Source organism: Thermobia domestica, chromosome 18 (genome assembly GCF_964235325.1).
Source record: "Thermobia domestica chromosome 18, izTheDome1.hap1.1, whole genome shotgun sequence".
Taxonomy (NCBI): domain Eukaryota; kingdom Metazoa; phylum Arthropoda; class Insecta; order Zygentoma; family Lepismatidae; genus Thermobia; species Thermobia domestica.
In genome coordinates this window covers 95,384,591-95,411,206 of record NC_137471.1, presented here as the reverse complement: position 1 = coordinate 95,411,206, position 26,616 = coordinate 95,384,591, and the positions used below count along the sequence as shown (strand labels likewise).

The window sequence follows — 26,616 nt, the reverse complement described above, 5'->3', positions numbered from 1 at the left end:
AAATTATGGATGCGTTAAAATATTAAATAATACTTTTGATAAAGTGGATACTTTCAAATATTTAGGATCAATATTAACAGACGAAAATCATATTCAGGAAGAAATTAAGTGTCGACTAAAAGCAGGGAATTCGTGTTACTATTCGGTTCAAAATCTCTTGCCGTCGCGAATTCTGTCGAGGAATTTGAAGCTTAAAATATATAAAAACAATAATCATGCCTGTTGTTCTGTATAGTTGCGAAACGTGGTCGCTTACTCTGAGGGAAGAACATAGACTGAAAGTATTTGAGAACAAGATCCTGAGACGAATATTCGGACCCAAGAGGAACGGGAATGGGAAATAGCGGAAACTTCATAACGAGGAACTACATAATTTATACGGTTTACCAAACATTGTTAGGGTCGTCAAGTCTATGGGGCTAAGGTGGGCAGGTCATGTAGCTAGAATGGAAGGAAGTAGAAATGCTTTCAAAGTCTTGACTGGAAGACCAATCGGAAAACGACCATTAGGAAGACTTAGGCGCAGATGGGAGGACAATATTAAGATGGATCTCGCAGAGATAGAAATACGAAGTAGAAACTGGATCCAACTGGCTAAGGATAGAAGTCAGTGGAGAGTTTTTGTGAATGCGGCATTGAACCTCCGGGTTCCATAGGCCATAGAGTTCGTTAATTTCATATTATTATTATTATTATTATTATTATTATTATTATTATTATTATTATTATTATTATTATTATTATTATTATTATTATTATAACGTTCCACGTGTTTCTGCACCACGTGCTCACGTGCTAGATAGAAACACTCCTTGAAGGAAACGTCATCCACCATTGCCAACGATCGGCAAGTGAAGATTCAAGCAGTCAGCAAGATTTCAATATATAAGGAGACAGGACATCACAGAAGAGATCAACCCTGCCCGGTTGACCAAACCACAAACTCTCTAAGACGCTCGGTAATTCAGAGTTCCTTATCCTCCTCTCTAAGACGTATGGTGACAGAGGAACCTATCCAACAAGCCCTACAACGCATGGTAGGGCTCCTATAATTTCACCAACCAAACTCCAAATAATTAGAGGAACTTATTTGTAGTATTTATTGTACGCAAGAGGAAACTTTTACAATAAAAAGTGATGCGAAAGTCCAAATTCCTGTATACCATCTTTTAGCTCTACCCTAAAAGACAAAAATCTTTTACTATATATATATATATATATATATATATATATATAAAAGAAAAGAGAAACTAAAGATTGTTTCCTCTTAACTAAATAATACATCAGCTCTTAATAAATTACAAAATAGTCAAGTTCCTATCCCTTAATCCCCTATCTAATATACCGTTACATTTAATAAAACAATACTTACTGCTCGTTCCTCCGTCTGCACAAAATTTTTCCTGAGTCAATGTTATCACTCGGTTTTGTCCTTCTTGAGCGCTTTCTACTTTCACTACGGGAAAACCCATTTGCTTTGTCCAAGTAGACATCACAGCACCTACAGGCTTTTTGCTAGCTTCTTCCAAAGCAGCCCAGAGATCTTCAGTGAAGGTATTTTTGTACTGATGTTTAGTCAAGTAAATATTCATTCCTTTTCTAAAATCCTAAAACAAAAGATTCCAATAAATGCCTATTTATATAATTACATTTAAAACACAACAAACTTCCCTTTACATTTTCCAAGGAGAAAAATGGAAATTAGGAAAAATTATAATATTTAGTTTCTGCTCAAGGGCCATCTCTGGCACATGCCAAACAAAATCATGACTTCATTTTAAATTAAAAAAATAACCATAATAATTTCTCTAAATACCGTTTATGATTATTTTGTGGTAACCACATTTACAACTATAGGACTCATATTTAATTCCTTTCGGAAAATAACAAACCGAAGTGGAAATGGAAGATGCTATATTTTCTGATCATGTTGCCTGCAGCAAATAAATCTAGAGTATAAAATATGTGGGGGGAAAGATTAATTAGGGAAGAGTGAAGTATGCGATTCGCGATCTTCCCACAACAAGCGAGCGAACTCCACTGAAATATAAAGAACATTATGTGATTAACTAACTACATCTATGTTCAACAGATGGCGACATCGTAAAGCAGAGTTCCCATACGTCCCATTGTGACCGAGACAGTTCCACTTTGGAAGCTCTTATCCTGGTGTTCCCAGTTTACATCTTGTCCTGGTTTCCAGTCATAACAATCGTTTCATTCTTTTTCGTGTCCTCTATTCTCATTACACTAATTTAATTATTATTTTTGGTATTATATACTTTCACATTAACAGCTACATTTGTAATCTTAATTTATAGTAGAGTTAAAAATTTGTAGAGCGCACCATTCACATATTATCTTTGGATATAAGATCTAAGTGTTACTTCTCTAACCATTATTATTGATACATCCAATAGGAATGAATTAAAAATTGTTTCTATGTTGGTTTGGTACTTTCTATCGATGGCAGGAGCTAAAGTAAACCTCTCACGAAAGTGAAAAAATGAAATGAAATCTTTGAGTTTTACGTCCCACTGTTATGCCGGTTAGGCTAAAGGAGGCGGTGATTATGAGAAATGAGTGAATGGTGGGATGAAGAAAGTGGGAGGAAACGGGAGTACCCCGAGAAAACCCACGAGCACGGTGTTTGCCCACCACAAAGTCCACACGGCGCGAGCTGGGATCGAACCAGGGACCCCAAGCACCGGAGGTGAACGCTCTACCACTGAGCCACCGCACTCCCTCTCACGAAAGTGTTACGGTTTTACGGTTTGTAAGATTTACCTCCCACCACAGTGTCGCGGTTTGGAAAAGCAGAAATATGGTAACTTTAGTATAAAGGAACGAAAATTCTTGAAGCACAGTGTGAGGACACTCGGTCGAAAAAGTCTAACAGCTTTTTCAGGCCAGACATCTTGTGTGAGATTCATCCTACGTTTCCCTCATTCACACCAGGCAAATGCTGGGACAGTATCTAACACAATGGTCCCAGACCGCTTCCTTCCTTCCCCTTCATAGGGTAGTGTGCTCACCGAGGGACATCATACCTCATATATGTGACGGGCTAAATGGCCTTAGATACCAACAATCCAGAAATCTAATTCCTAATCCTAATCCTTGAAGCACAGTGTTCTTTTAGTTTCACGTCTCACGATTACGCATCGAGGCTAAGGCACAGTGATGATGGATGGTATTAGTGGAATGACAAAAGTTGGAGGAAACAGGAGAACCCCGAGAAAAACCTACGCACACGCTGATTAAGTCCACGTGGCGCGCCTTAGCATCGAACCAGGAACCTCACGAGCCAGATGAAGAATTTTCATAAGGTAATACTAAGTTAAGTGATGTACTTAACATGACAAGAATCTTACATTACAAACCTTCAACTTGGTGTGAACATCTATAATAATAACCCGAATTCCCAATGACCATTTCTTTAAATTCTTGACACATCCAGAGCAGCTGTGAACCATATATATCTTCTTATGCCTGGTATGCCAAACACAATAAGAGTTCTGGTACAGTGCATGTTGTCTCAGAGGCTGAGCACCGACTTCAAGAATGACAAAATGTACAGCAGTCCAGGGAGCGGAGTGGGTATACTGATGTAATCTGGTTTACTGGACAAATTAAAATGTTTATTTTTGTAAGATCACTCTGTCCGTAAAACTGTATAAAACGTACCTGGCATAACAGGCCAGCAAAGAACCCATGCAAGCGAAAGTGTATACTTCGCAGACTACTTCTCAGTGATACCTCTACCACAACAGATGTAATTAAACAAACAAAACAAAGATTTAAAAAGCAGTGTATTCCAATTGACTATTGAATTAACTTTCAGTGGAGCAGTGAATTATGCCTATATTTTTGTGTATTAATAAGATATTTAATAAAGTATTTTAGTAATTACTGTATCGGAACGGAACGGCGGAGCCCCGGGTTCGATTCTCAGTCCAGTCGCGTATTTTTCAGCGTATATCATTAAGTTCGAACCTACAGAATTGATGTGATATAAAATCGGTTATATCCTCTATTTATCATAACCAGTAAAAGGTATTTTTATAAAGGAACACTAAGTTATTTTTTATTTTAAAATTTTACTTTACAGACCTTACAATCACTGTTTTCTCTTTTGGAATGTTCCCTTTTCGGAAATAAGAAAATAACGTATGAGTGACGTGTGTTTTTGACTGTGTTCTTGTGTAAGGGTCTGAGAGGTGAAATTTCAAAATTCCAATAAATTCGAACATAACATCAACAAGTTTCCTGAGGCAGGGAGTTGTTTCTAAAATATTTTCAACCAATTTTTTCTCTTACCTAGCAAGAGCATGGTTGATATACGTGGGTAAGTCCAAAAAGTTAGTTGCACACACTTCGTAAAAACCCTTGGTACAAAGATCTTTTATTGAAACTTGGTGGCAGCACTGCGGACGTTCATCTGCGGCTCGTGACTTAACGGCATTGATGAGGCTGTTGCTGTTTGCTTGCTAATCAGCTGTGAACATGTCTCAGCAGCTGCAGATGACGTCCAAATTAGGAGATCGTGTAGTGATTCATTTTTTTGTGGCAAAAAGCTGTTACTGCATAGAAATTCATTGGCAGGTGCACAAAGTGTTGGTGAAAATCCAATATTACGTCAAGCTAGTGCGAAGTGGTGCAACATGTTTGAGAACAGATGTACAGATATTGACGGCGCTTACCGTGAGGCAAGACCATCATAAATTTTGACAAATGCTGAGATCATTGCTCGCGTGAATGAACTGATTTTGTAACTTGTGATTTCCATGTTTTCAGTCCCATAGAAGAAGAATTTTCAAAGTGACGATATCACTTGGATGAGAAGGTGAATGCTGTAGCCCAACAATGGTTATTGGAGTTGGACTGAAATTCTTCGCACAAGAAACAAAAGACTTGTGTCACAACTCGACAAATGTTTCAATAACAGGCGATTACCGCAAAAAGTAGCTTTTGTATGGAACTTCTGAGTACTAATAAAAGTGTTGTAAAAATCCACACGTTTTCTCAGGCAGTGCAACTAACTTTTTGACTGACCCACATACATACAAATATAGTGAGTCCATAAAAATTTTGGTCAAGGTAAATAATTGGTAATAAACGACAAAATAATGCGACGCAAGGATAAATTTTATATGAAGCATTCATTGTGTACTGGTATTTTAACAAAATAGAATGACAATATGGTATTAGGTAACATGCTCAGTTCAGCATGTATCAGCTTTATATAATTTTGACATTCAATACACTAACCTATACCAATGTTTCTTTAGTGGTTTATATTCTGTGAGACCTCATTCAGTTGTTCCAACAGTTGAAGATTTGTTAAGGTCATTATTTGAAGCTTTCTATCCAATTCACCCAACAATTTTTCAATAAGACAAAATGGTTGCAAAGGGCATGTCATAATTGCGAGGAATATTTAGTATCTTAAATGTCCAAAATATTCATGCATAACCTAGACTTATGATTTGAGTCATTATATTTCAGCAGTAATTATTTTGAACACGAAAGAAATAGTGATATGAAGAACAACACTCAGATAAAGTAAGAAAATACTAATTTACATTTATTTTTAATAAAAGACAACAATTTTTTAACACTAACCTTGTCACCAATGTATCTGTGCAACATTCTGATCACAGAAGCTCCTTTGTTATATGAAATGTCATCAAATATTTCATCTATTTCCGATGGGTGTCCCACAGGTACCTATAAAAAAGTATTCAAATTATTTGCATTAAAAATCAGAAACTTTGCATCCCACTTTATTACTAATATCATAAACATCCCACATTTATTCGAAGATACCAAAATTATTGTTTTCCTTTATTTTTTAAACTTTCATAGATTTTGAAATACATGGAGTGACGAAATCCTGTGTTTCTAAGATTTGATTCATTGTTGTGGATAATGCGACTTACACTTTAGTAATCGGAAAATACGTTTGTTAATACAGGTAGAGCCAAAAGTCCAAGCGAAAGGGATCGCTTATAGTTATTTTCGTGTTTGTTTGGAACAGTTGGACAGAATAAAGGTTACTCTATAAATACTTCTATATAAGAGAAGAAATCTTCATGAACTGACTGATCAATGCCTATGCCAAACTGTTTAAGCTCGCAATTTGAAATTTGGACAATTCATGGGATTTGTGACGTAAAGTAACATTAAGGAAGGATTTTTGGAAATTCGACGTGAAAGAGAATGAAATGGAGTTTACATTTATTATAGCAAGATGTCCATATCTCAAAAATCCCTTACTTACGGTTACAGAAATGAAAGCTGGTATTTTGGGCTTTTCATTTAAAGTAATTAAACATGTGTTTCAGTTTTTATATATATATATAATCTTTGACCTAGAAGGGATGAGAAAAAGGTTGGAATTTCGGCGTGGAACGGGTAAAATAGGGTTTGTAATATATCTGTATGTCGGAATCCTCTAAGGTTATAAACATGAAATTTGATATTTGGATATTTCATTTAAAAATAATTAAACATCTCGTGTTTCAGAAATTTTGATATTTAACGTAGAAGGTAAGAGAAGGGGGTGGGGTGAGGAGAGTAGTTAACTAAGATTGCCATACGAGTTGTTCAAATTTCGTATGAAATTTCCAGTTCAGACAAATGTTATATGAAAGAAGCAGAAGGAACGTAACATATTTTCGCAGTAACACGTGGGGGCATTTGTTAATTCGAATAATGTAAATCATTTTACATGGGGTATTCTATCAGTCAATGTCAGTCAATCTTCTGTCCTCACAGTCACTCAGTAAGAATTTTTAAGAATGTACGCCAGATATCATTCATTTAAAAAAATACTGTATTGCCTTGGCGTGATAGATATTCTGCTGTGGAAGAATGTAGATTTATGTATAATAATACATTACTTTGGTGTGCTGGAAGTTTTCACATAAATGGAGCTTTGGTATTTGTTCCTGTGTAACATTACTGGTGGATGCTAAATTAATAAAACGTGCAAGTATGTCAACAAAGATGATATTTGTTGTGGTCTACTGATTATTGCCCGTGTAGCTTTAGGCATAAAATCTTCTACGTGAATATTCTAAAGAATCTACATTGGCTGTGCATTTCGAAATGATAGCCGATGCTCGTATTTATGATTTCCTAATACTGAAGGCCTGTTTGGATTCTTTAAATCGAAATCAAAACCTTTGGAATTTTAGTTTCAGCCTATATCTTAGGAGATGATGATTCAGCTTCAATTACCTAGCTCGTTTACGAAAACCACACTCATTGCTGTGGTGTGTATAAGAGATTTTGTGTGCCTCTACCAGCAATCCAACCCCAGAAGACACATGTTAATTACCACTTGGCCATGAAGTGGCAATTTAAGTAATAATAGATTATGTTAACCACTGGCGCAAATCTCGAGGTAGATGAGGGGAACATGTGCCCCCAATCTCGGAACTGGGAGGGGACTGTTCTCTCAATAATCCGATTTGAAATATGTTATTCATCTACATTGTGGATGCCTAAGTAGAAACATACCGATTATAAATACGCATGTATTTAGATTTCAGAATATGTTCACGGCACTAATTTGTAATACTCATATGTACCATTACTTCTTCTACATCGCCTGATATATAATATACAACAGGTTCGCCTCAGAAATCAGATTCATCTACCATAATATGAGACTCATCTTTTCCCCTTCCCCTCCCTCAGAATAAGCCTCAAATCTGCCCGTCTCCCAATGTTGAAGACAACTCTTCTCCCCTGATCCTCCACAGCATTGTTTTTCAACTTCATAAATATTTTGAACATCGCTTTAAAAAAAAAAAAAGAAACGGTATTACCCGTCCTTCTCAATGTTGAAGACAGACTTGCGTCGCTGACGCTAACAGATAGATAAATGTGCTAAGTTATATATATATATATATATATATATATATATATATATAAATTACAAATTCTTCATTACGGTGCTCTATATCATTGACTCCACAATTAATTTTTTTCCAGCTCTCTTGGAGGTGAGAATGTGTTGAGAAACAATCTATACTGTGAGAAATGATCTTACAGATGATTTGTGCAGTCGTCAACGGCACCGGATACAAGCGTCGGCCGTGGCTCGGAGCAGCCCATGTTAATAGTACGTGCTACACAGCGACGCAAAACAAAACTTCATATCAACAGAATTCATACAAGAAGCAACTTTGACCATTACAATTTCATATATCTACAATATGCCAATAAGGTGCATTCTATTATTAACGATTAACAACAACTTACAGCAGCAGTTGTATTAAGGTATGTTGCAAAATGATACGAAGGATCAAAATATGTGACGTAACTTTAGTAAACGCACGTCACGGATGGAATACATGATACGTAAAGATGCACAAGGAGGATATGTATACAGACCATGGATAGTTAGTTCACTCATGTCCACGGCTAGCCAAATTGAAAACATAAAACAACCAAAACAACACGATAATGACTGTTGCAAAATGATACGAACGCAATACAAAAGCCAGTTCTAATAGCCAATAAATGAGCCACTGCGTAACACCAACTTGAGCACTCGATCAAACATGTTGTCTACCATTGTTTGCAGCGGTCACATCAATTTAATTCTATGCAGCGATGATGGCATCCTGCAATTCACGAACATTGTTGTACTGGGTACCGTTGGAGTACACTGAGCGACACAATATTCCCTATAGATTTTCCATCGGGTTCGTGTATGATGAATTGGAAGGCCAATCAAAGACAATCACGTCTCTCTTCTGAAACCAATCCCTGGTGATTCCAGCAACGTGGATAGTGGCATTGTCCTGTTGGATGATCCACTCGGGACCAGCAATTCGCGCATCAAATAGCAACAAATTTTCTGCAAGTACTGTTTGGTATGTGGTTGATGTCATAGAGATGTAGGAAATGCGAGGTTTGTTGTACCATAATAATCAAAGCCCTCCCACACCATAACCAACTGTCCTCCTTGCTGTCGCTAACAGAACATTTGTTCCTCCTTCCGCAGATCGTGCCAAAGGTATCGCCAGCCATCAGGACCATTCAAATTAAATTTCTTTTCGTCACTGAAGATGACACGACGCTAGTTCTGCTTCCAGATCACATGTGTTTTGGCCCAGATCACCCATCGCTCATTGTGCTGCGCGGTGAGTCGTTCCTGACGATTACGCTTCTTATATTGGAGATGATTTCAGTGTTTCACAGATCTTGACACAGTAGATTTATGTACACGGATATTGGGGTCTCGTACCAACTGTTAAGGGATATTCCACCACAATTCAGCTTTCGAACTACCTGATTTTCCTGTTGTGACGTGAGTTTACGCGGCCTTACTGATGATTTCATTACTCCATACTGCATCCCAAGTTTAAGAAAAGTGTTCACAACACAAGCAGTCCTCCCAATTCGACGTGCAATTTCATTAACATATACACTTTCTTTTTATATGCCACTATTTGTCCCTTTTCTCACTCAGACAATATTTTGCCACGCCCATTATGCTTCTCTTACTCGCCACCTCACACACACGTCCTTGCCGTAGTACACTACGTTACACTTCTATCATTCGTCTGCTATACATCTCGCCTTCTTGTCCAGCGCCCTGTATGTTCCACACCAGCGGCCTAGCTATGTGTTATTACGCTATCACAGAAAATACTTTCTGCAATTTGAGAATAAATATTAAAATGTTCCCTTCAACTGATCCACCAACTCAAACCAAACTTTGATCAAAAACTAGTGCCCACAAGATAATACCGCAGACAACTATTGCAGACTTTTTCCCAAGAGATTCGTAAGTCGTCATGATTGGTTACTTTTGTCGATATTTTCGATATGTAATAACAATGCTGCATGTTTTTAGTGGGTTGACTTTTATAGCAACCTGACTTGTAGTTGCGAAGAATATTATCACACACACATTACGTTTTGCAGTACACGTCTATACAAATACATCCCTCAGTGATACTTTTGTTTCTTTACAAAGGAGGATTTTCTCCTCACTTTCCCAGTAATTCGAACACTGAGTACAGTACAGTATTTCCATATTAGCTTATATTTATATTTATAACTAATGTAATGTTTATATTATCATGTACTTCATTCAGTTACCACGAGATGTGAGTAGTCTAAATTTGTGTAACCTATCATTTGCGGACAAACAATCATGTCCATTGGTGTCCGTTATTTAGAGATTTCACTGTATAATCTTTCATAGTATGCTTTACTTTTCTTCTTTTATCACCATTACCATTATCAGTATTCTGCCAACACTGGCAGCTCATTTGCTGTAAACTGACTTTCTTTGCACTACGATCTTCCCCTTACATACTTTAATGATTTACTTTTATAAACAAGCAGCAACGTCATCTGTACACACGTGAAGAAGTTTGTTTGATGGCATGATATTTCCTCAATTAATATTAAAACCGGTTCGTAGAAAGATTAGAATGGAGATGAAATGTATTCTTGGGGATGCTTAATTGATTGAAGGAAACTGCTTTTCGCTATTATCGTTTTTACTATCAACCAGTGGCGGTTTCTCTTAATGTTTGCATGTTTGTGTAAACCTCCTTCCAATATTTTCACTTTTCATTTATGTTAAATCACTTTTCGTTTTATTGTCAACATCATTTTTCCTTAAGGTTGGTGTAAAGAGACAATCTTTGCCGGTAGATGTCACTACGGTCTTCGTATCTCTCTCATATATTTATTACCTTTCACGAAAATTCACTATTTCTTTCACAAATTTCAGTCTAGAGACTTCAAATTTTTAGAGAAGGAACTTCATAACCTATCGAAGGTAACAATCCGTGCCGATTTTTTATTTGGACTTTTCTTCATTGTAGCAACAGTTATATTGTTAAAGGTTTGGATATCCATTTCAATAATAAAACTATTTCAACAATGAAAAAATTCTAAATAAAAAATCGGCACGGATTGTTGCCTTTGATAGGTTATGAAGTTCCTTCTCTAAAAATTTGAAGTCTCTAGGTTGAAATTTGTAAGAGAAATCATGAATTTTTGTGAAAGGTAAAAAATACATGAGAGAGATACGAAGACTAGTGACATCTATCGGCAAAACTTGTCCCTTTAAACCAACCTTAAAGAAGTGCGCTTGAAACGGGGCTAATAGCTTTCTGCTTGGGAGTTGGCAAACTCCCCAGCTGGGCTACTGCAGAGGCTGCGAGGTGCGAGGATCCTTATAGTGCCTCATAGGAATCTATATGTTTGCAAATCTTTTGCAAGCAAGTCTACCAACAAAAACAACTTTTCCAAAACAAAACGCTTTGGAACTGGGAATTCTCCACCGTCTTTTCCCCTGCAATATTGGTTGACACGGTTCTCGCCTGAAGGGGGATGGTCCGCTCCTCCAAGTCGTACACAAAGGAGGAAAAAACCCTTGCGCCTCGCCTAAATGCGAGATTGCCAAGTGGTCATAAGTGTTGGTTCTGTCAACCAAGTAAGGTCAAGAAAGCTACAGAGACCCCGTAAAAAGTGAAGACAGATTGAGGGTGTCAATAGTTAATATACTCATGTTTGAATGAGTGGAAATTTGGCAGCATAGAGAGAATGTTTTCCTTTTCATATGTGTGTGGGTGAATGAGAGAGTTGGAGAGCAGTTTTTAGAAAAAGAGCATTAATGGGGTAAGGGGCGAGATTTTAAAGGGGACTGCAAGCCCTGTCCTCAACTCGACTGACCAATGTCCAATGTAGGAAACCCTTGTCTTTCTTCACTTTCCTCTTCCGCCTTCTATCACCCACGCCTTTGGCTGCTTAAATAGGGGTTAGCACCCCTCTCACTAAAAGGCCTTTGAGGGGGAGTATTTGGACGGTTCCTTTTGGCGCAAAATAAATCACACCGGAAAAAATCATGTATTTGGAGTCGGACGGGAGTATGTTCACGATCAAATTATTGAATCTGTTCGTATTTGGTAGTGTTGTGATGTGCGTGTGCCCGTCTTTGTTGTTCATTGGGATGGTTGCTGTAATTGCATAATTACGTGCCTGTCCCTGATATAGTGAAGTGACAATAAATTATGTAACGTCTCTGTTGAATGAGCGGTTTCCAAAAAGAACTTTAGAAGCAAAGCTACTTGTGAAAAACATCGGAGGGCCGATTCCAACTCTCAATATAACGCACGTAATTAGGAGTCAGAAACAAACATTTACAAAGAAGTTTAATCTCAATTTGTACGAACAGCATAAGTGGTTATGTGGATGTCAAATTAAAAATGCTTTGTTTTGTTTTCCATGTTTGTTGTACGGGGCGGGGGAAGATGCATGAAGTAAAAAAAGAATATCAAAAAAATATTTAAATTCGTCAGCTCATATAAAACACATTATTAATCTTACTATGTTGGGAAATGTGAATATTGCTGCTCAACTAGATGCTGGTTATGGGTGGTCCGTTGAGAATCACAATCAAAGAGTGACGCAAAACAGGTACGTGCTCAATATAATCATCAATTTGGTTTTGTGGCGTCTTCGAACTTGCTTTAAGAGGACACGATGAAACAGACTCTTCTTCAAATCCATGCGTATTTAGTGATTAATTAATTTTAGCGCTGAACTTGACGGCATTCTCAAGAGTCATTTAAAAAACGCAACAATTTTTAAGGGTACGTCAAAAATCATACAAAATGAGCTTCTCTCTGGCATGCTAGAAGTATACCATGAAGAAAACGCTATTATTGTTTATACTAACTATTTATTATTATTATTATTATTATTATTATTATTATTATTATTATTAAATTATTATTATTTATAATAATATTAATAATAATGAAAAACGAGGTCATATATTGTGCACCACCTAAAATTCAAAGCACGAGCCGCCACTTCTGTCAACGTTAAGAACGAAAAGTGCGATTTCCAGTTTGCATAGAGGGTTACGATAGAGGATGGTACCTATTGTTAGAACGTTAAATCGATTCCATTACAATCGCATCTTGCTATCTCTTATCATTTATATTCTATGTATATCTAGATCAGTATTGAAATCCGAAGTTGTGGATTTCTATCACATACGATTTTAGTAGCGAGTCAAGGAGGCAGACGAACTGTATTCTTGTGACGCTTAATAGACTGCAAGAAATCGCTTCTCGCTATCTATTTTCGTTATTTTCGTTTTTGCTCTACAATGATCAATGTTAAAACCGGACATGGTTAATTTCATGGAAGGATCACCAACAATGAAATCGATTCGTAATTTTGACCCTGAATATCGTGGCTAAAGTTGACGGTGATCCATCACGTAATTCTTGAAATCTTCTTGTCTCCCGGACGGATGGACACACGGACAGAGTAAATATATACATGAGTTTTGGTAAACTCTAAAAATAAATGCAGATCTTTACCAATTATTATAATATTATCACGCACGTAGGTACTAAAATTACGAAAAAAATCCTTACATAAGATAACATCTTTCGAACTGTGATGCCTACATAATACATAATACTCACTAATAACAGCATACACACTATTATATAATTAAGTTCAAGTTCATTATTTTTTTAAGTATTTATTACTTACCTCAATAGGATGACTATTCTTCAAACAATCTAATTCTAGTGCTCTTATATAGGTGTCAGTAACAAACTGGGTCCATATATCAAATTCAGGAAATAAATGTTCCACACACAAAAATTCGACGAATGAAGCGTAGCCCTCATTAAGCCACAAGTGCGTCCACCATTCCTGTTAACAAAAATATTAAAAATCGTAAAGTAAATTGCATAGCAGTTAAACTTACTCCTCGAGTATACCATAAAAATATACGAACTGCTTTAGAAAGAATAAAATAGACGAACAGGTAATTGTACGGTAACACATACATGACTAAATCTATATACAATCTTCGACCAAAGCATTAAAATATAAAAGGCAGGATACACCGCATTAATTTTCTCCCTCAACAGAGAATGGTTATTCAATTCAAATAAACATCTAAGAGAAATTCTATGGATTCTGTCATGTTCTAATAGCAAGAAGGAACACCAAAATAAATTTAAAAAGGTAAGTTCTCAATGAAACAAATTTTATATTTCTTGGTATCGTTTAGTATGTGTAAAGGACCATATACAAGAAAAAGTAAAAGAACTTGAGTAAGAAAGTTAATCAAAATCTAAAAGCGTTTTTTTTTTTAATTGAGTGGTGTTTCTCATTTTAATGAGAACCTCATTTATTTTTATTCTTTTTTTTTATGTTATATTTCTGTTGCATTTCTATTTATGCAAAAACTACCTTTCTTGACCTTCCCGTGTGAAACGAAACATATTTTCAGTAATGACATGTTGACTGAGCAGTTAGAAAAAATTATGCACAAACTCACTCTACCAGGAACTATCGATTTTGATTTTTTCCGACAGAAATAATAATAACATATCGCACGGACATTTCTGGAATATTCTATCATAAATCTGAACAAAATCAATACAAATCAGTAGTTTTTGCAAAATCGTACGAACAAAACTAATTTCCATTACTAACAAGGGACCTTTTTCTAGTGTCACACGAAATGTGGAACGAGACTATGGGCAATCGATTTGTGTTAGTAAACAAGAAAATCCATAGGCGGGGTTTCAAACTAGGCGGGTAATCCATAGGCGGTTAAACAAGAAAATCCAGAGTAAACAAGAAAACCCTCGATCGCAACCGTTCTGTACTTGTAGGGGGGAATAGGGCCACTGGTAATGAGACGAAATGTGGAGCAAGTTCGATGAAAATACGCATAGAAGCGCAGTTCAACATGTACTGCAATGTGACATTACATTTGACAATACTGTGACAAGTGAGGGCAGAGGCGTAGCACGTAATGACAGCGCAAGAAAAATTGTCATATAATTGAGGAAAACAGAAGCAAGACGTCAGCAATAATGTTTCTCTCAAGATATTTTTCCTAAAGCGCTTAAAATAGCAAAAGTTATTCCTATATACAAAACGGAAGATCGATCGTGTTCGTCTAATTACCGTCCAATATCTCTTATTCCGTTTTTTTTTTTTTTTTTTTTTTTTTTCCTAAAATTATGGAAACTATTGTTAAAGATCAGCTATATAAATATATGACTGAGCAAAATGTAATTCTGGAAGCTCAATTTATATTCAATCCTGGGAAATCCACAACTGATGCACTAGAATCACTAACGAAAAAAATATATGGTTTTTGAAAATAAGGATTTTGCTCTAGCTACATTCTGCGATTTAAGTAAAGCATTTGATTGTGTAGATCATAAAATCCTATGTGACAAATTAGTGTATTACGGATTCCATAGTAGCAGTTTAAACTTTGTAAAATCCTATTTAAATGAACGTAAACAGATAGTGTTAACAACATGCACTCAAACATCTTAGAAGTGAAATATGGGGTACCGCAGGGTTCTGTTCTGGGTCCGGTACTATTTTTAATAATGATAAATGATTTGCCTCTAAATACTAATACCACATCAATTCTATACGCGGACGACACTACCCTACTTAACATAAATACAAGCTTTGAAGAAGTGTATATAGAAGCTTAAGGGAGGCAGCGACCTGGTTTAAAAGAAGGTTTTGTGCTAAATCATGATAAAACAAAAAAGTAACCTTTAGTCTCAATCACCGCAATGACAGAGAAAACTATGATGAATCTGAGGTTAAATTTCTTGGTATATGTATAGATAGCCAACTAACCTGGGAACAACATGTCAAATATGTATGTACAAAGCTCTCCCGAGTGCTCTTTCTGTTACGAAAACCACAACTGTACTGTAAGTTGTAATTTAAGTTATTGATTAAAGATTAAAACAAATTCATTTATTAAGATTAAATAATCAATAATAAAATACACGCCTGCAACCCAGTGTGTACACAACTTGCGAAACTGTAGTCGCTGGGTCCCGATCTCATGCAGCAGAGAACGGGAGATCTGTGAAAACTGGCATGAGACTTCGGATATTATGAACAGTTGATTCTGCAGAACTGCTTACTGCACACTTTCCACAAATTCAGACGTACACATGTGATGTAAATTCAGACGGTGTTCGTAGTCACATTAGTGCGGTCTGCTGTGAATTGTCTCCATCATTTTCTGAACATACCTTCACTCATGACATCCATTCCACACTTGCAGGTGGGTCTCTCATTCTGACAGCTTCTCAGTATGGAGAAATCTGATTACCTCACACTCGACAGAGACTGAGTGTGCACAGAAATGTTCACCATACCAAAGTTCTCTCATCGCTGACTCAACACAACTGTGCTCGTCCAAGTTATGGCTACGTGCTCCTCCTCCAATCCTGTGTAAGCGCGTCCCGCTTTGCTTGATTGTGCCATCTTTGGCCAAAATCGGAATTTACTTTCTGGATGCGCCTCGTAATTCTTAATGAGGACAGTAAATCTCAGTCGCGTATATTACTGATTCTTGTTTTCCAGCTATATACTATGTATAATAATCATAAGTCTATCCCAGTTTGTTTGGTCTATCTCAGTAGCCTTGTATTTGTCATGTATCATAATATTATGTATTAACAGAACGTATGGAATACATATTACACGATAAAAATTATACTAACTTATTGTATTCCTACTATCCGGAATACCGGAAATTATTTCAGCTACTAAGAATACAAAAACCTTAGTAAAATTTTTACTTTGTATATTAGTTTATATTTGTTACACATTTGTCACTTTCAAGAGATCAAGACAAAGTATTCCTTGGTTAATAATGAAAGACGAAACAATCGATTTTTAACATACCAGATCCTCTGTAGATGTGAATTCTATAAAGCACAAAGAGTGAAAAAGTGACTGACTGGACCGAGAATCAAACTCGGGAGTTTCGGCATACCGTGCCCAGCACCGGCCGTGGAGAGCACCGACCTCAAGAGAGAAAGTGAGTAGCTGTTCTGAGAAAAGGACTAAGTGGCGTAGTGGTTAACGCAATGACATGGTATGCCGGAGGTCACCGGTTCGACTCCCCGTCCAGTAAGTCACTTTTTCATTCTTTGTGCGTTATTCCTTGGTAATTTAGTTCAAATTCAATGTTTTTCATATTAAATAGTATCCAATCATTAAATGTATTAAATTCATCACGTAAGTTTGTCCACAAGTTACATAATTTACAATATTGTTTAAACTTGTAATATATAATAATAATAATAATATTCATACGAACCATCTACAGCTAAATATATCTATCTATCTATCTATCTATCTATCTATCTAAATATATTAAACATTAAATTAATAAAACTAGCCCTACACAAAATAAACACTTTAATTATCCTTCTAGGCACTATTGCCAATAATATCATACCATTATCCTCTCTAATAATATAATTCTTTCTATAACAACACAGAATTTGACATTGTTTACTGTCAAAATTACGTCACGGAAGTATAAATATGTGTATTATTGGAGGTACTGTAAAATTTACAAAATGAACCAAAAAAATTAGTGATTAGTCGCTGTGTGTTATGCGTAAATGGCAAGAAGAGAAATTCAGAACTTTTACGACAACCTACACTATTGTTTCTACATCTGGAAGACCTAAATATATAATTGACGGGCAATATGGAAGTAAGCATTTTCGAATATTCCTTCGGAGATCACATTACAAATCTGAACAGCAATTTAAACTGTCACGTATTTCTATTTAGCATTTTTTTTCTGTTTTATGTAACAAGCGTAAGACGTTATTATACCGAAGTATGTTCAATTGCATTTTGTAAAACATATTAAATTATGTCGACACGAGAGATGCAAAGGTTCGAGAGAAAAAAAAAATGATTATATTTTAGGGAGGGGTTCCACGGCATTTTTGCTTGGGAAACTTTTGAACATTTCAACTTCAATGAAGAAAGAACAGTACGTTTCACTTTTCTTTTCCAATTATAACACGAAAAAATATTTAATTACTGCATGCTGGAACAAAAATATTCAACGAAAGGACAAGTTGGTGGGCACAATGTGCTAGTACACAAATGTGCTAGTAATGTTCAACGACCAAAACGTTTGTGAAATTTATTATTTTTTAACAATAACTGTTCTAAAAACGTAGCAGTTAGGCTTAGTGGAGTAATATTATCATTTAGAATTTATGCATAAACTGAAACTTCAATTACTAACGTTTTTGGAGCTTAAGGCACATTTTATGTAGGAGATTATGCGGAACAGGTGTACGTACCTATCTATCTATCTATATACACAATATTTATTGAGCCCGTTAAAACTCGAACGGGAGAAGGTTAAAAACACTATCCCAAGTCTCTCATTTCAAATATACTGAAACAATATAAACACAAAAGAAAGAATAAACTATCAAATAATGAATTTTTAATACCGTAAAACTAACCACTAGTCCTGTTAATAACTCGAATTTTGTGGAAACTTACTTGAACATGACATAAATGTGTCATGTTTATGTTTATGCTGCTAAGAGTGGAACCGAGCAATTTCGATGCTGATCATATTTTTGAACTTACCGTACAATAAGTTCTAATATACCGGTAATGCATAACTTTTTTCTTTTCCAAAAAATATTGAAGTAAAATATTTCGAAGTATAAGAATAATAATTGTTACTATAACAACGTATATGTGTCTTGAAAGAGGATGCTATGTATGTTTCAGAAATGTTTTCAAAATTTAAATAATAATAATAATAATAATAATAATAATAATAATAATAATAATAATAATAATAATAATAATAATAACCTTACATGAATTATTTTCTAGTTTTTGAAAAACACCACAAATCGTCCGTCTGCTGGGAAAAAATGGTATTTTCAAGTCCGTTCGCATCGTTAAAATACTATACCGTGTAGGTAAGAGTCAGAACCTTATAAACTATATACAGACCACAGATATGACAGATATACACATGACAAAAATCAAGCTTTCCAAACAAAGTTCGTCTACTCAATCACAATCATGACAAATGAGAACACCACACAAGAAATGTGACTAACAAACGCTTTGTCCCTCCAAGTGACCATCAACTTGCAACAAGTAACGCAGCACAAGGGAACACTTTCGCACGCATGCTTTTATCCAGACTGTCAGAATAAAACTAAGAATGAACTAAAGGGAAACAGGCCCTTCCACTAGCCCTGTAAACCCACTAATATACGGTGTGGCAGCGAACCGGACCATTATGAATATATCGTACAGAACTTAAAAATTATAACTATTGATCAAATTTACCCTACATAAAAATACAATTTTACATTAACGTATTGCGACTTGAAAATAACATCAGTATTTAAAAATTACATTAAAAAGATGGCTTTCATAAAATCTCAAAGGACACTCGTCGTTCATCAACAAATCGAGAAATTGTATACAAGATTTGAATTCATATACATCATGTTCAACAATAACTACTAGCAAACAGCTACCCTGTTCACATGGCCATCTAATACAATGAGTTTGCAATCTGAATTTTGTTGATGTGTTACTAAAGATCTTCGTGTAATTCTTCCTTGCCGACACGTTGACAGGTAGGATTTCTCTGTAATGGACCTGCAACCCTTCCCAATATTATAAGGTAGGGCTTCCCTATAGTGGATCTACAACCCTACCTATTTGTGGAAACAGATTCTACACTGAAGGAAAAAGTCTAAATTCTGAATTTAATTCATTTAATAAATTCAATTAAATTCAAAATTCAGCCTGTAGAACCTGTTTCTTTACAATTCTCAATCCACGTTTAATGACATGGATAAACGACACCACGTCATGTCATTAAGTGAAATATTAAAATATTTGCAAAATGATACTGCTCATAGACGTAATTACAGTTGCTTTTGTCATACGGATTTTAGAAAGGAATGTTTATTGTCCATCGTTCCACAAATCCCTTGTACCGAAATGATAAAGTATGGGCAGAAGGATAGCAATGGTAATGTTAACGTTGTCGCAAAAACTAGTTATCCAGTATTGTCAAATCTTGGAAAGGGCAACAGGCTCTTTTTGTTCACCTCACACGTCTGCCTCAAGCATTATTACAAATAATGCAAACAAGAAACAGAGAACCTACTTGCCCAGAACTCATATATTACAAACAATTGATACAAAAGGAATTTCAGGAAAGAAAAAAACTAGCCAGCCAGAACAAAAAATCTCAACCGGGGACAACCCAAACCACACAATAATCTTTGTGGGCAAATTTAAGTTACAGAAATTGATAACAAGCTGAAACCTATCAACAGAAAACTTAAAAAAAAAAAAAAAAAACACTACAAACAAACAAAAAAAACTCTATTTACAAATAAATGAATAGAAAAAAAGAGGGACGGGAAAGAGAAAAGAGAAACAAAGAAATGAGTGCCATAATGACAAACTGAAATTTCTACAAGGAATAACGATTAAAAGTTCATTGTTAATTTCTTAAATTCTACAGTAACTTGTGATGCACTAGCGGCAAATCCAACAATGCAGAATGCTTTCTCAGATTAGGTACGATTATCCTGCCACTGAGGACGGAACCAACTTTGAGTTCCGAAACGTTTAAAAAATATTTACGCTTTCCAAGGGAGGAGTCATTGGAAGTAGCCAATTTTTTGTTAATTTAAATCATCCTCTCATGCACCCATATAATTGTAATTGTAATTGTAGGCGATTAAATTCATTAAAAAAAAAAAAAAAAGTTTGCATTTTACGGATTCACACTCGTATTGATTTTCCTGAAATACCATGACTAAGTAAGTAAATTTTCCCTGGCTCGCAACACCGCGAACACTGTTACGGTTAGGTATAGAAATAAAAATAATAATCTGGGTCCATCATCAACGCTCTACTTTTTATTTTTTAAATATAGTATAAGATTACTTTCTTACTGTAAATATTTATTATGGGCCGCGGTGACTCAGTGGTAGAGCGTTCACCTCTGGTGCTTGGGGTCCCGCGTTCGATCCCAGTCCCCGCCAAGTGAACTTTGTTGTGGACAAACACCGTGTGCGTGAGTTTCCTCGGGGTTCTCCCACTTTCTTCATTCCATTTCATTCATTACTCATCATCACCGTCTCTTTTAGCCTAACCGGCATAATCGTGGGACGTAAAACTCAAAGATTTCATTTCATTTTTTGTAAATATTTATTATATGTCAAACTTCGTGTATTAGGAATGAATTTTAACAAAAGAGACACTGACCAAAGCTTAAAACCCACTTTATTTTAAATTATAATTTGTAACTGTTTCGGATATCTAGCATATCCTTCTTCAGACACTATCGAAAATAAATGAAAATACAGACATATATATATATATATATATATATATATATAAATATTGTTATGACAAAGTTTAAATTATTTAACCGTCATATATATAGTCATTATTATGAAAAAGTTTAAATTCTTTTAACAGACATATGTATAGTTTTTGTTGCACTTTTTTATTTTTATTTTTATTTATTTATTTATATTTTTTTTATTTTTATTATTATTATTTTTCTTCCTATTTACTGAGGCCTTCAGCCAATCCCATAAGTCTTCGTTTACACTTTCCAACTAATCACGTTCCTTCATTTTTGGTTCTTATAAGGGTCTTTTTTTTATTTATTTTCTTTTTCTCTATGCTATTCAAACCTCCTTGCCATAATTCATTAATAGGTAACAGCAAGAAAGAGTTAGAGAAAGAAGAAGAACGCAGGAAGAGGAAGAGAGGGGGAAAGAAGAATGAAGAGGATGAGAGTGGAAAATGGCGTGGCATAGAAAGTATGGGAGAAGAAACGGAGAAACTGAAGAATTTATTGAAGAAAGGAGGGGTCAGAACTTATAGAAAGAGTGGAGAAACTTTATTAAGATCAATAAAGAAGAAGAATAGAAAAGGAACTAGAAAGATTAATGAAGAGGAAGAAGGAGTCATCTATAGGGTATGGTGTGAGGACTGCGATATGTCATATATAGGAGAGACAGGAAAGAGAATGAAAGAAAGGATAAAACAACATGAAGATGATGTTAGGAGGAAGAAAGATACCAATGCCATATACAAACATGTTAAGGAGACGAATCACGGAATTAATTGGGATAAGACGGAAGTATTGGAGATGGAGAAAAGAATGATAATAAGGAAGTGGAAAGAAGCAGATTGGATAAAGAAGGTAGGAAGAGATAAACTGATGAACTGGACAGGGGGCTTACCTATTAATGAATCATGGTAAGGAAGTTTGAATAGCATAGAGAAAAAGAAAATAAATAAAATGACGCGGGACCCTTATAAGAACCAAAAATGAAGGAACGTGATTAGTTGGAAAGTGAAAACCAAGACTTCTGGGATTGGCTGAAGGCCTCAGTAAATAGGAAGAAAAAAAAAATAAAATAATAATAATAATAATAATAATAATAATAATAATAATAATAATAATAATAATAATAATAATAATAATAAAATATAAATAAATAAATAAAAATAAAAATAAAAATAAAAAAGTACAACAAAAACTATACATATGTCTGTTAAAAGAATTTAAACTTTTTCATAATAATGACTATATATATGACGGTTAAATAATTTAAACTTTGTCATAACAATATTTATATATATATATATATATATATATATATATATGTCTGTATTTTCATTTATTTTCGATAGTGTCTGAAGAAGGATATGCTAGATATCCGAAACAGTTACAAATTATAATTTAAAATGAAGTGGGTTTTAAGCTTTGGTCAGTGTCTCTTTTGTTAAAATAATCAATCCAAAGCTATGAATAGTCTTATTAGGAATGAAATAAAACACTAGCGCCAAATAATAATTATATACTAACAATATCTTTAACATCTCAGTATTCTGAATACACTCATAAAGAAGTAAACATATTACAATTTGGCCTATCTCTTTGATTATATAGAACCAAATCTCTTTGTTCATCTAGAACCAACGAGTCTAACTTATTATTTTCTTCTGTAGCATTTGGAATTTATTATTGGCTCCTTTTGTTTCAAAGCTTGTCAAGTTTTAACCCTTTCTGCACTTCTCAAGTTTCTTTATTTTTAAAGTTTATTTTCTCTTTCTATTATTATTATCTTCCTCTTTCTGAATGTCTTGATTATTCGAATTGTTCTTCATATCTTATGATCAACTGAAAAAAAATCCTGATTCTTCTTTGAAATACAGCAATCTTCCCTGATTTTCGGCATATTTTGAAGCGTTTCCCTTACTTTCCCTGGCTTTCACGGTCAGTGTGAATCCCCTTTTTTTTCGAATCAAACAAACGTTATTTAATTAAAAATCATTAATATTATTGTGAATAGACAAATCTAACTTAAGAAAGCTCTCTATAAAAACAAAATGGGACCCAACATAATATACTACAGGAAAAAAAAAAACGGAATATTGTCAATATTGTTCTTGCTTAACACCAGAATATATGGTAAAACAGCCATATGAAAAATCGAAAAAACACAAACGGTCGATATATGTCAGATTACAGTTTTCAGATTAGGAATTCACAAATTCTCTTAGATTATGGATTTGTTTTGTGATAAGCCATACATTATATAGCGAAATTAAGTTCCACAAAAGCATTGCTAGTACTAAAACGAATAATCCATTTTATAAAGATCACTATTACGTTGGGAAATGCAAGTAACGAGCATAGTTAATTATGTGAACACTGCTGATTCTAGCTTTGGAATTACGTTTAACTTAAATAAAAATAAATACAAATGATCGATATATTTAAGACTACAGTTTTCAGATTTGAAATCCAAAATGGAAAAGTAAATTTGTGAATCCTCTTGGATTACGGATCTGTTTCGTGATGTACGGATCGTACATTGTATACTGAAATTAAGTTCCAAAAAAGCATTGCTAGTACCAAAACGAATAATTCATTTATAAAGATCACTTTTACGTTGAGAACTGCAAGTAATGAACATAGATAATTTTATGCGAATGCTGCTAATTCCAGCTTACATTTAACTTAAATATATAATAATAAATAAAAAAAAATAATGGAAATGCTTATTATTACGAATCTGTGTTACGATTTCGGTAATATATCATTACCTTCATCAAACACATTATGATATATAGGAATATTGCTAAAGCTATGATACGGATTAGTAATAAAAATTCTTTTGGTCACATTCTATTTTTAAGTTATGGTTGATTATTTGGGATTTAATGAACCACGCAGCAGTACAGCATTAATAACGGAAGCGGAATTCCTTCATCATCGTTAATTATATTTGTACCCCGAAGAGGATGTTCAATACAGGCAGAAATCAAACTTTCGAAAAGAACATTTTTGGAACATGAATATTTTTAGAACATTTTTGTATTATAACTGCGATCACACCTTTCTATATGAAAAAGTGATTTATATCCTTGATTAATATTATCCCTCTTTCTTGTCGAGTTGTGAAGGACAGAAAAACAACTAATTTAAATTCAATACCATAACTATATTTATTGTTGATCTAAGAAAATAACATATATATATTCTGCATAATCGATTATAACTTGCAAGTTTTATGCAGAATTTTTCGTAGTATCTTTTATTATATACCTATGTCGAAAAGTTCAACTCATGCACACTCACCTACTATACAAATGCTGAGAGTCTATAATAAATTAAATAATAGGATAGACCTATTTTCAAATGTGAAAATCAATTTGTTAAACTTTTGTATGAAATACTGAATAATGACCATGTATGATTTTCATTGTTTGTTAACGTACTGATATATATGTATATTATTTTTCTCATGGCTGGATTGTACATTCTTTCCTTTTCATTTTTTTCCCTTCTCTTTTTTTACCTTTCTTTTTATGTTTTAATTTTTCTTCCTTGTAAGATTCATGTTACCTTCAATTATGTATGTCAAGATGATATGTTGTTGGAATAAATAAGTAATTCATTTAGCAATGAAATTTTCAGATGCTCAATTCACTTGCAGTTATCATCATTTCCTTTCGTGTATAAAATATAACTTCAAACATTTTTAAAGGATTGACGGTGTTGAATACTGGCGTAATTTTCGATTTTCCAGTCCATTGATTTATATTGAGAATTATTTTTATGTTCCTTTGAAATGAAATGGAATTTTAATGGCTTCATTTTACTTATTTCTCCTCAAATCTATTTAAATGTTCTTTACTGGTGAATTTTGCTATATATAATATCAATATTTAATGATCATATTTATTTTAACTGATATTAAATGTGTATATATAATGTAATTCATATTGCAAAACTAAGGAACATTTAACTAGACTAAAAGAAGAAATCACTAAAATCAAATTATTAAAACTCCATTTCAAACAAAACAGAAAAAAGTTTGCAGAATGATTTCCAGATCGACGGCCACCAACTCGCTTAACAAATTATCACATTTAACATAAGTTTATAGTAACTGGATCAGTAGCAATTATCGCGGAAATGCGGGGCGACCTAGAATGGCAGAAGTGAATTAAACATTGCTACAGTGCAGGAGGCCATACTACAGAGTCCAACAAAATCGACGAGACGTTGCAGTCTGGAAACGGATTCCACAGAGGACAGTAAACCGAATTCTATCCAAGGACTTCGGTATGCGACCATATCACCTACAAATCGTTCAAGTTTTGACTGCTCGGCAGAAACAGGTACGAGTAGAATGCTGTGAGATTCTACCTGAAATGTCTCAGATGCAGCCGGGAACTGTTAGTCAAATGATTTTCAGTGATGAAGCTACCTTTCATGCCAGTCATCATGTTTATCCTCATAACACAATTTTCTGGGGTACTGAAAATCCATGTATGGCTCGTGAACATGAACGTGTATCCCGGAAGATAAATGTGTGGTGTGCCGTGACAAGGTGTAATTGGTCCATTTTTCTTTACAAGCCCAACGGTGACTGCAGATGACTACTTGCAAATGCTGCAACAGTTTGCCATTGATAATATTTCCCTACAACTTAGACGAGAAGGTTATTTCCAACATGATGATGCACCGCTTCATTCTGCTCATGCTATTCGCGCTTATTTTGATCAAACGTTCCCAGATTGGTTGCGGCGGACTGTTGGCATGGCCTCTCCAATCTCCGGATCTCACACCCTGTGACTTCTGGTTATGGGGTATGATCAGTGTTGGGAAGTACAGGTACAAAACGCGTACCTAAGGCCCGTACCTAGGTGCTTTTACTATTTAGTATCTAGTGCCTGTACTTAGGTACGATTTTCCTGTACTTAGTATCTATTTTTCAGGTACATTTCTTAGGTACATTTTTAGGTAGGTCGCACACAAAACAAATATTGCAGATTTTCTTGTTCCTTTGAAACTTTTTTTTTTTTAAAATCCATCTCTCGCACACTGATTTTCGGTGAATCATAATTTGTTACCTGCTTCTTCGTCATTTCTGAACTAGTTGGTAAGTACTCTCCAAAAATTGCATTCATTAAGTGCTAGTATTTCTGTTACATGTATTAACTGATAATTGTTGTTGTGAAAATACTGTTTAGCAGTACAAAATCAAAGAAAAATATGGAAATTTCAGATATAAATGCGAGAAACAACTGGAGCAAAAGGAAATGAATACATTTTGCTCGGTTAGTGAGCATATTTATGTTTTGTGGTTGATTTGCAATACTATTCTCAGGGTGCCCACTACAATTCCAAAATCA

General features: G+C 34.7%; 1 protein-coding gene across 1 annotated transcript in view; it reads right to left on the bottom strand.

Annotated features, from left to right (window-relative positions):
* Positions 1–26,616, bottom strand: part of Psa (puromycin-sensitive aminopeptidase) — a 379,421-nt gene that overhangs the window by 255,381 nt on the left and 97,424 nt on the right. Inside the window, exons 6-8 of the mRNA XM_081746220.1 lie at positions 13,555–13,719; positions 5,626–5,730; positions 1,373–1,607 (exon numbers count right to left, since the gene is read on the bottom strand). Of these exons, the coding sequence (XP_081602346.1) occupies positions 1,373–1,607; positions 5,626–5,730; positions 13,555–13,719 (505 nt within the window). The remainder of the gene's footprint in view (positions 1–1,372; positions 1,608–5,625; positions 5,731–13,554; positions 13,720–26,616) is intronic.